Raw genomic sequence first — 10852 nt, forward strand, 5'->3', positions numbered from 1 at the left:
TCCATGATCTGAGTGTCCTGCTCAAACCCATCCCTGGCGCTGGCAAAGTCAGACTTGCATTATCTCTAGGCACCAGGGAACACCCCACCTTCTCTCCCACAGTCCCCCTCCCCCTCTCCAGGGCAGCTTCCTCCCCTCCCCCTTCCATGGGCAAACACTAGAACACTTCCTGGTGCCTCCTGGCACCCTGGAGACCTGCCTTAGTTTTTCCCTGCCCGCCTCCTCTTGCAGGGCTCCAGGAGGCGCTATCGGGGATTAGGACATTCAGTCCATGCAAGGAGTCCTTCCCCACGGGTTGCTGGTGTCACTTTGGTTCTGAGGCTCTGGTTAGGAAGTTGGCGCCGTCTCCCAGGTTATTGCTCCAGATGGGTCTCGTCTCTCCCCTGAAAGGTCCTGTCCACATGCCACCAACCGAGAAGAAAGTTTACAAACCCCTATGTACATGGCAGAAAGCCACTTGGGAGGTACAATAGGCCATCCCTTTACGCATGAGAAGGAAGTGTCCTGGTTTGTGACAGGTCTCAGAGCACGGACAGGTCATGGCAAGACTTGGAGCGAACTTTCAGAGCCACCTTCTTGTTGTTCCTGGCGACCAGTCTGTCCAGGAAGCGCCGGGCCTTCTTGGTGAGGCTCTCTTTGCGCTTGTAGATGGACTTGCGCCTCTCGTTGGCCTCCTTGCTGTCCCGGCGCAGGCGGATCTGGCGCACCACCCCCTCAAAGAGCTCCGTCACGTTGTGCTGGAGGGTGGCAGACGTCTCGATGAACTTGCAATCGAAGACCACGGCGCAGGCCCGGCCCTCTGGGAAGAGAATGGGTCCAACCCCACCTGAGTTGGCCACCAGGACAAAGAGCTCTCTCCCGGCAGAGCCAGGCGGTGCTTTCTGCACAGGGCACGGGACAGGGGAAGCGGTGAACAGTAGGTTACGCCAGGGAGGCACCTGCTCAGGGCAGTAGCTAATGGGTGCAGGGAAAGATGCTGGCGGAAAGGCTGGATTGATGGCAGACTAAGGGGAGGGCAGAGATGGAGGTGACAGGATGGGCTGCTAAAAGAAAATAGGATGGGTGGTTTAATGGCTGGACAGATGGCTGGCAGAGGACTAGACAGATGGACAGAGAGTGGCACTCCTGGATGGACGCTCAGCAGATGAGCGGGTCCCATCGCAATCTCTCGCTGGCCATCTCAGCTAGGTCTGAGAAGCCGCAGCAGGAGACACCAAGCAAGAAGCCTCCCCCTCCCCTCAGTTGCCAGTCCCTGAACAGCTGGCTGGGAACTGTCTCCCGCAGGGTGGGGACGACAGGCCCTGCTCGCTCACCTTCCACCGAGACCTCTCGGCACCGCACCAGGTCCGTCTTGTTCCCCACGAGGATGATGGGGATGTTCTCTGCTTGCCGGGTCCGGCGCAGCTGGATTCTCAGCTCAGAGGCGCTCTCGAAACTCACCCTGTCGGTGACGGAGTAGACAATGACATAGGCATTCCCCACCTGCATGCAGTGATTGCGGAACCGGTTCTCCTCCTCCTGGGGCTGCAGAGGGAAAGACGGTGTTACTGGGGCACACAGCCATCGGCCACACACACTCGCCGACGGCGGGCCAGACTCAGTGCTGCGGCCAGCTCCTCACGTGCTTCCCAGTGCCGGGGTAACCTACGCGCCGAGGAGCTGGGAGGAGCATCGAGGATTGGGCTACTTTAACTTACGCCTTCTGCCTGGCTGGCCACCTTCCTTACTGAACCGGCTCTTCCCGCCGTGGGCTGGGAATTACCAGGTCAATTGAAGGGATGTTTGCACTGCACCAAGCTGGGATCACAGCCCAAGTGGCCAGCCCTGTGCTAGCACTGCTGAAAAGAGCCGTGTAGACACACTGGCACAGGCTTCAGCGTGGCCTGGACACGCACATCAGGGATCCAAGCTAGGACCTCTCGAGATCCCTTCCAGTCCTACCCTTCTAGGGGTGCTAGTCGGCATTTAAGCCTGTGCTGCTATTTTTAGCCACGCTAGCACGGGTGATGCTAGTGCAGGCACGTCTCGCTGGGCTGCAGTCACGCTACGGATTGCGGTGTGGACACCCCCCTAGGCTCCAGGAGCCACATTCAGAGGCAGTAAGTACGGGCTGGTTGTGAGGGTGGAAAGCCCACGTGCCTGACGGAGCCCAAGCTGGTGGGACGTGCCAGGGGGTGGCAGGGGTGGCATGTCCCGCAAGCTTCGACTCCGCTCCTGGCCCAGGGAGTGGGGAACGAGAGCACCCAGCCAGGCTCTTCCAGACACCCGGCGTGGCGGGAACTCCGAGAGCGATTCGGGGCCAGCTGTTCTCCCCAAATGCCTGAGCCCGAGGCTTCCCCGCCTGGCGCCGTGCATAGGCGGCTCCTCCAGTGCGTGGGAAATGCTGCCGCTCACTTTTGCTAGCATTTTGCACAGCGTAGTGACTAGGAGCCTGCACCCACAGAGCAATGTGGGATGCACCCCTTTCACTTGCCCACAATGCACTGCTGCCAAACGTTTACTCTGCCGCTCCCGGCGGTTTTGATTAATTGATTGATTAATGGAGATATCCTATCTCCTAGAACTGGAAGGGACTTTGAAAGGTCATCAAGTCCAGCCCCCTGCCTTCGCTAGCAGGGCCAAGTACTGATTTTGCCCCAGATCCCCAAGTGGCCCCCTCAAGGATTGAACTCACAACCCTGGGGTTAGCAGGCCAATGCTAGTGAGGGCAGCATCCCTCCCTCACTTTTTACCAGCTGCTTCCTTCCTCGCTGTGCTTGGAATCGCTTTGCTCATATTCAGACGTGACCGGGACGGCCAAGACAACACCCCTGGCTCTTGTCACTCCAGGCCTGCGTGTCAGCGCAGGCTGCATCCTGGGGGACCAGTCCCTTCCCCCCAGGGCTCTCGAAGACTTTGGTTTTGTTTCCTCAAACCACAGCCCCTTGGTTCGAGAGCTCCACCCGTCCACAGCCTGCCAGCCCGTTGCCTCGCGCGTCTGCCTCTGGCAGGATGGCGTCAGGGCTGGTTTTTCATTCACACCCTCATGCCCCTGGCACGGGAGACCAGCCAGGCTCTCCTGCCGTTCCCACGAGCCCAACACACCATCCTTCGCGCTCTTGTTCGCCTTGGTAAGCCCTCCACACCTGTGCCTGGGCAGCACGCCACCCGCTTCGCCATCATTGCGTCATGTGCCCCGGGGGATCGTTACGGGGATTTGATCATTACCCTTTTCTGCAGGTGTCTGACATTCAGGAGGAGGCCAAGGCTGGTGCCCACTCCCAGGATTCCCCTACAAGCATTAATTCAGGCGGTGAGAGTAAGTTAGTACCAGCCAGCACCGCTGGACCCCAGCTGCCCCTCCCCCTCTCAGCCTGACAGCGAGTCCAGCCTCCCCCGCCGGCCGCCGGGATTTCTGCTCACCATGGGCAGATCTCACTGGCGGAAGCGCGGGACACTGCTTTCTGTGATGGTTCATTAGCTTCGCTGAGATCCGCCCTCTCCCCTCCGCCTGCACTGGACCCACACCTGTGCATTTCCCCATCCATCCCGCAGGTTTTCACACAGCCACTCCCAGCTCCCACAGCTGGGCCAGCTAGCGGGTAGGGGCTCCTGGCAAAGACATGAGGAAGGGGACTCCATGGAGTCAGGGGGCTAGTGACTTGGCATGGGAAGAGCCGTATCCTCGCTGCTGTTGGCAGCACTGGGCGCAAACAAGCATTTCCCTCTTGCCCTTAATGGGGAAGGAGGCGGGAACTTGTATAATAAGTGCCCTCCCCAGCTTCCAGGTGGCCTTGATGGCTACCAAGGATGCTAGCCACCGGGATCGTTGGGTACAAGACAAGGCACCCCAGTGTCTGCATTATACCAGCCCGTCCTCAGCAGCAATGCTGTCTAGCAATACGAACAGAAGAGTCTTCTCTGCTCCCTGCAGGGGTGGGGCTGAGCCAGCCGCTAGTCTGTGGGCCGGGGCCAAGAGTGGGTAACGGCTCAGCTGAACAGCCCCATCAATCGCTCAAGGTTTACTGAAGGATGAGGCCTGCCCCCAGGCTGCTCCCTGCCAGCTGGGGCTAGTCTGAGCCCTTGGAAGGAATGGGTCCCCAGAGAGGGTGCAAATCTCCAGGCTGCGGACAGGGCAAGGAGGGGGAAGCAGTTCAGCATCACAGCCCCGGTGCAGGTGCGGCGCGGCCCCCGCTGCCGTCAGCCTGTCCCCATCAGACAGCAGCCCAGGCTCCCGCAGCCTCTGGCCGCCCAGCAGACACGTCAATAACCTGCAGATTAAAAGCTTCTGGCTTTGGGGGGCGTTTGACACAGTCTCCTCCTCAATCTGTGTCAGCTGCAAATTACAGCCCCAGGGCTCCGCTCCCAAACGTGCAGGCTGCCCGGCCATGCATCTGGGGCAGCCCAGCGCCTGCAAACACCAATGGGGCTCTTGGGGCTCAGGGGGACCCACCCTCCCACGCCGGAGAAGGAAGAGGGCTTTAAAGGGTTCACAACAGAACCACTGACTGCAGCACCCTCTGGGGAACACACCCAGCTCATGACACCCTTTGTATTCGTACAGCCCCAAACCCCGGCCAGCGCGCTCAGGGATCTGGGCCTCAGGCTGAAATATGAGCCCCTTTCCAATTGCGAACCACCAGCAAGCGCCGGGGAGCCCATTTACAAGGGAATGGGGGCCTGGAAGGGAAGGGGCTGAAGGATGGTCCAGTGGTTAGGCCTGACTTCAATTCCCTGCTGTGCCACAGATTTCCTGTGTGACCATGGGCAAGTCACTTACCACCTCTGCATCTGTCTGTACACTGGGGTTAAGAGCACCTCACCGGGGGGTGGATGGGTGGGAGGATAAATACATTAACAACGGTGATGTGGTTTGAGATCTACTGATGAAAAACGCCACATAAGAGCTAGATAATGTTATCATCAGGCCAGAGGCCCTGGGAGAAAACATGAGCTTTTAATGCGGGTTTTTAAAATGGGAAGGATGGGGGTGGGGGCGGGGGGAGATTTCAGGGGCATCGGGTTCCAGGCCTTAGGACCCATCACGGCCAAAATGTTGATGTTCACTGTGTCCCTAAACAAATTAACTCGACAATCGGTATCTTCTCACGAGGGGAAATAGCACTCCGTAGAAAAATGCAATTCAGGGATAGTGGAAATAAATACAAGTCTTTAAAACTTTAGGACCAGATTTTCAGACTGTTTAGATGTACAACTGCTTGTGCAAAAGGTGCATCTAATTTGCATGCACAGTTACCATGATTAGATGCACAGATTGGGCATGCTAATCCACACGCATTCTGCATGCCGTTGTGGTCCTAAATACTATGACAAACCGGCCCGCTATTTCTCGTGCTGGGAACAGAAGCCAGCTTCACACACAAGGGAGCAAACCTCAAACTGCAGAGCTGCTGGTCAGCAAACGTTGCCAGGACCAACAGGCTTAGGGGCTTTAGAACCAGTAATGCCAATTTACAGTCAATCTCTTCTTTAGAGGCGGTGCAGAAGACACAGGTGTTTCTGACAGGACACTACGGCTTTTCCAGCAAGTGGTCACGCCATTGCTTCTGGACAAGCTGAACGTGCCAGAGCCCTGCCGAGAGAGACCCCCAAGATTTGGACCCCGAGACTTAGTACCTTGGGGAGTTTGCCTTTGGGTTTGGGAAGCTTCATGCAGCAGGAGGCCAAGCCCGTATGAACCAGAAGCCAAAGGGCTGGCCCCAGCCTCCCGTGCCTGGCCCAGCTCTGATGTGGAGAGAGCTCATGCAGGCCTAGAGCTGCAGGAGGCAGCTGGCCAGAGGTGCAAAGCGGGGTTCACAGGAATGACATGGAATTAACCCTTTGTTCATCCTCACCCGTCATTCGCCCCGTCAGCTCCTGCACAGCTAGGAGCCAACCGAACCCCAGCACCTCCCAGCACACTCAGCCTGGGGATCTGGCACGTTTCCCTCCTTCTCTCCACCTTCCCCGGGGACGTCTCGGGCCCAGCTCCCGCTGCCTGGCACCTCGCGCCTGCACTTCCGCCAGCACAGCCATTCTGCCCCAGCAGCAGCCTACACCCCCTTTGCAGGTGCATCAGCAGCTACGCCGGAGGGAAGGTGGGAGAATCAGCCCCAAGGGCCTATCTTGGAGCATCCGCTCTGTGGGGAGCTGGGGGGGACAGGGAGTTGGGTCTGTCCGGAGTCACCCCCCCCCCCCGAGTTTAAAATTGCCACATTTTAGAAAGAGAAGCCGACTCAAGCCCTTGCTTCCTCCCACAGCAGTTAACCCCCAGCTTGGGGGGGAGGGGTTCCTTCCAGCTCCCAGGGGTGTTAAGCTCCTCCCTTGGCCACCTGATGAGCCAGTCAGCTTTCCACTGGGGAAGTCACCCTCAGCCCCTTACTGGCTGCTGACCTTGACCTCCCCTCTCCAGCCACAGCAGTAACCACAGTCTGCTGGGGACGCCACACAGTGGCCAGAGCAGCTCCCCAGAAAGTGAAAGTGGGGCCTGGTGGACGTAGGGTCCAGCAGGAGGGTCTGTCCCTGCAGTCCTGTCTCATGAGCCGGTGGGCATGGACACACAGTCGGCCGTAGATAATGGAAAGAAAATATCACGTTGCCTCTATACAAATCCACGGTACACCCACATCTTGAACACTGCGTGCAGAGGTGGTCGCCCCATCTCAAAAAAGATGTATTGTAATTGGAAAAGGTTCAGAAAAGGGCAACAAAAATGATTCAGGGTGTAGAATGGCTTCCATCTGAGGAGAGATTAATAAGACTGGGACTTTTTAGCTTGGAAAAGAGACGACTAAGGGGGGGATCTGATAGAGGTCTATAAAATCATGACTGGTGTAGAGAAAATAGATAAGGAAGTGTTATTTACTCCTTCTCATAACACAAGAACTAGGGGCCACCAAATGAAATTAATGGGCAGCAGGTTTAAAACAAATAAAACAAAGTATTTCTTCACACAACGCACAGTCAACCTGTGGAACTCCTTGCCAGAGGATGTTGTGAAGGCCAAGACCATAACAGGGTTCAAAAAAGAACTAGATAAAAATTCATNGCCTTCACAACATCCTCTGGCAAGGAGTTCCACAGGTTGACTGTGGAACTCCTTGCCAGAGGATGTTGTGAAGGCCAAGACCATAACAGGGTTCAAAAAAGAACTAGATAAAAATTCATTGAGGGTAGGTCCTCAATGGCTATTAAACAGGATGGACAGGGATGGATGTTTGCCAGAGACTAGGAATGGGCGACAGGGGATAGATCACTTGAGGATTCCCTGTTCCGTTCATTCCCTCTGGGGCACCTGGCACTGGCCATAATCGGCAGACAGGATACTGGGCTAGGTGGACCGTTGGTCTGACCCAGTAGGGCCGTTCTTATGTTCATACAAGTTCATTGTGGCATTTACAACAGCAACAGACCCTATAATAAATAGCTCCAGTCTAGCAACAGAACCCACTTCACTGAAAAGGTAACCTCCCCCCCACCCACAGACAGCCCCTGTGATTGCCACGCCCCATGCACGCTCCCCTACCCGCCTCTCTGTTTCCCAGGTGTCCATCACCAGCAGCGTGGTCTCCTCCCCATCCACCGACAGGGTGCGTTCGTAGGCGTCCTCTGAAACAAGCCAGATGCATCCAAGTCAGCCAGACTCCGCGTGCCCAGCAGGGCCTCCAGCCCAGGCCCAGGGCCGCTGAGCTCCACAGAGGGAGAGTCTGCTGGCTGCTCAGGCTGGGAGGAGGCAGCACCCCAGGGTGGTGGGGCTAAACACAGGGCATGGAAAACACAACTGATCCTCTAGGCGAGGAACTAAAGCTACCAACCAGCCAGCACCAGGGAAGGATGTGGGAAAGTGATGAGGTCCAGGGCGATGCCCTGGCGGAAGCCTGCTCTCCTGCCTTAGTGCTTGGAAGGAGGGGAAGGTGCTGGGGCATCTCACGGCTCTTCCCAGGTTCAGGACTCACTCATCCCCCTTGCCAGGTTATTTTTTGGCTTGTGGGGAGGCTGAAAGGTACCGAGGCTCCAGCAGGCAGCTGGACAACTGGCATTGACTGGACCCAGGCGGCTGACCCCTGATGCGTGTCAGAACGATCTCAAACCCACTGAAATCCACAGCTAAGGACCCCCCAGTTTTCAAGGGGGTGCACAGTGTTACCTACAGTAGGTACATCAGAACTGAGCCACCGGTGGCTCTCAGCTGGCACTGTGCCCTGCTAACTTCCCCCTGCCCAGCCCCAGAGATGGGGAACGGCACTGGGGGCACGTTCCCCACGTTCAGCGGCACGCTCCTCACTGCTAAGCAGTGGCTCTGCCCTGCTCCCAAGCAGTCAGTGCAGCCTCTCCACTGTGCCCCTTGGCTTGGGTTTACACAGGGCTTCTGCCCGCTGTGACCCACTGCCCACACCCCAACCTCTGCCCCGCGTGGCCCTCAAGAGCATTTCATTCCGCAGAGCCCCAGGAAGACCTGGGGCAGCCGGCTTGACACCCACGCTGCATTTCCCCCAGGGCAGGGCCCCTACCTCCTGGCTGTTCCGGCAGGTCCCGCTCTTGGATCCCGGCAAAGAGGTTCACCAAGCTGGTCTTGCCCACACCAGGGTCGCCCAGCAGCAACACCCGATACAAGGATTCCCAGGAGCTGTCGGAGTCGGCTGAGTCCGATGACCAGCTGCTGCGCGGCATGACGGGAGCTTTGTCTCCAGGCTCGAAGGATGAGGAGTAGCCAAGCGGAGGGTGATGGGACTCACTGGGGTTAGGCCTCAGCTCACGCATCCCTGGCCTGGCCTGGTGGGAGAGGGGGACCGGGGTGCTGGCCCGTCTGCACACAGGGCCCTTGCCCCCTTGCTGCGTGTTCAAAGTCATCTTCTGCAAAACAGAAAAGGCCGAGCGACGGGCTTGTGGAAGAAAGTCTGGAGGCGAGCGCTGTCCTGGGGAGCTGGAGGTCCCGGTCTGCCTTTCCTCGCCCTGCTCTGCCTGGGATTCTCCAGGACTGGACCCGCCCCACCCCTGGGTGCCCTCGGAGTTCGATTACGTTCACCTTAGGTACAGAGGGGATCGTTTTCAGTTCCACTTCGGTTGGCTCCTGACTGGAGGCAGGCCCAGAAGAAACAAACATAAATCATCCCGGTCTCCTAACGCACTCCCCAGCCGCCCTGCATTGTCTCAGCCAAACAACTTTTAAACTGGAAAAAAATATCTGGAGCCAAAGACTCTTCAAAGCCCGGTGGATCCTGGGTGTTAGCCCGTCTCTGCTTCAGCTCCAGAGCAAGGAAGGCAAAAGTGTGGGGGGAGAGAGGAGGGGGGGTCTGATTGCTGCCCATACCCAGCGCCCTTTCACCCAGCTGGGATTGGGACACAAGTAGGGTCCCAGCAGCGTGGGAAGGGTTTTATTCAGGCCAGATGGAAGGAATAAAGGAGAGGCAGAAGGCCAAGGGGACTGATCCATGGAGGAGAGGGATTGGAAATGTTCCCTTTGCCGATCTCACCTGCTGGGAAGGGGCTGGGTTTAGGGTGGTACCCACAGCTGCCAGCTTGGCACTGGCCCATTAAAGACCCTCGCCCCTCTGTGTCGGGTAAGGACAGGTAGGAAGCGCTGTCCCATGCGCTTTCCCGGCCTGGTTTCCCCACCCTATGAATTTCAGCCTGGCACCAAACCCCCAAGAGTCCCGATGCCATGGGGACAGCGGTGCCAACCTCCACCACATAGCACAGGCACCATTGTACCGGCCTGGGGAGCAGCGCACAGGAGGGGCAGGGAGGCGATCCCGACAGACACAGCGTCCTCCCACCCGGGCCAGGCAGCGCCAAGCGCCCGTTCTCCGCACCTGCCCCTGGTTCGAGGCTCCCCCGAGGAGTCCGGCCCCACCCGGGATGCGGCCCCAATTCCGGGGCTCGGAGGCTCCTTGCGCGGGTCCCGCTCCGGCCCTGGGAGCGGACCCATTGGCGGCCGCGGGCAGCCCGGAGCCCGGTCCTGCCGGGGAAAGGGCAACGCGCAGGAGGGCAGCCCGCTGGGGCAGGGGAGCCGAGCCAGGCAGCCGAGGGAGCGGGGAACGGCGCGCCCGGGATGGAGAGTCTCCGGCCAAGGCTGAACGCCGGGAGGGGGCCAGGAGAGCGCGGGCTGCCGGGGGTTCGCTGCGCTCCCGTGCGCCCCAGCTCTCGGCCCCCGCAGCGGAAAGTTTCTTCGCACAACTCAGCCCGCTCACCTCGGCGCCGGCCCCGCTGCTGCTCCGCGCTCCCCGGCTCACCGGAGCCGCTGTCCGGGGGCCCCCGACCGCCCGCAGCACCCAACGCCCGGCCGCTGGAGCTCCCCTGCCTCATCGCGTAGCGCCGCAGCCGCCGAGCGCAGGGCTTTAAACTCTGGGAGGTGGAGCTCCCTTCGGCCGGTCCCGGGACCCTCCCCTGCCCGCCCGGTGCGGCTCAGAGCGGGTGGAGTTGGAACCCACTCCCCGAGCCCGGGCCAGCGCCGCGGGATCCACCCCTGCCCAAACCCAGCGCCTCCAAGGTCCGCCCCGCAATCCGCCAAGGGAGTCACTGGCCCAGCCCAAGGCTGTTCCCCACAGGCCAGGGGTCTGAGCTCTGTGCCGGGGATCAGCTGCCCTAGCCCAGTGGCCAGGGGCCCACACCGGGCGATCAAGTTCTCCAGCACCCGAACACCCTGCCCCAGGCTTCAGAGGGGAGCCCTGGTAGTCTGTAGCCACAAAAACAACCAGGAGGCCGGTGGCACCTTAAAGACGAACGTTTATTTGCATCTGAAGAAGTGGGTTTCTTTACCCACGAAAACTTATACCCAAATAAATCTGTTAGTCTTTAAGGTGCCACCGGCCTCCTCCTTGTTTCTGCCCCAGGCTGAATCCAATGCCCATACCCTCCCCCAGCACCCATGGGT

General features: G+C 59.0%; 1 protein-coding gene across 2 annotated transcripts; it reads right to left on the bottom strand.

The window, feature by feature from the left end:
• Nucleotides 1-233: 233 nt before the first annotated feature.
• REM1 (RRAD and GEM like GTPase 1) lies at nt 234-10275 on the bottom strand. Of its 2 annotated transcripts, none has more exons than XM_034787875.1 (5): nt 10170-10275; nt 8490-8832; nt 7505-7587; nt 1314-1524; nt 234-799 (listed from the first exon to the last, which is right to left on the bottom strand). In XM_034787875.1, exons 2-5 carry the CDS (start codon nt 8827-8829, stop codon nt 522-524), a joined length of 912 nt encoding a protein of 303 aa, XP_034643766.1. In that variant the 5' UTR covers nt 8830-8832; nt 10170-10275; the 3' UTR covers nt 234-521. The 2 variants fall into 2 exon arrangements, with proteins under 2 accessions (XP_034643766.1, XP_034643767.1); XM_034787876.1 differs by having other exon boundaries at nt 8490-9053; nt 10170-10270.
• Nucleotides 10276-10852: the final 577 nt, after the last annotated feature.

This window comes from Trachemys scripta, chromosome 12 (genome assembly GCF_013100865.1).
Source record: "Trachemys scripta elegans isolate TJP31775 chromosome 12, CAS_Tse_1.0, whole genome shotgun sequence".
In the NCBI taxonomy this organism is placed as follows: Eukaryota; Metazoa; Chordata; order Testudines; family Emydidae; genus Trachemys; species Trachemys scripta.

Bases quoted from the DNA above. Each gene is read 5' to 3' on its own strand.
- REM1 (XM_034787875.1), bottom strand. From the start codon at position 8,829: ATGACTTTGAACACGCAGCAAGGGGGCAAGGGCCCTGTGTGCAGACGG. The intron at 7,588-8,489 runs GTAGGGGCCCTG...GGCTTGTTTCAG, and splicing joins CCTGCCGGAACAGCCAGGAG to AGGACGCCTACGAACGCACC. The intron at 800-1,313 runs GTGAGCGAGCAG...TTCTCTTCCCAG, and splicing joins CCGAGAGGTCTCGGTGGAAG to AGGGCCGGGCCTGCGCCGTG.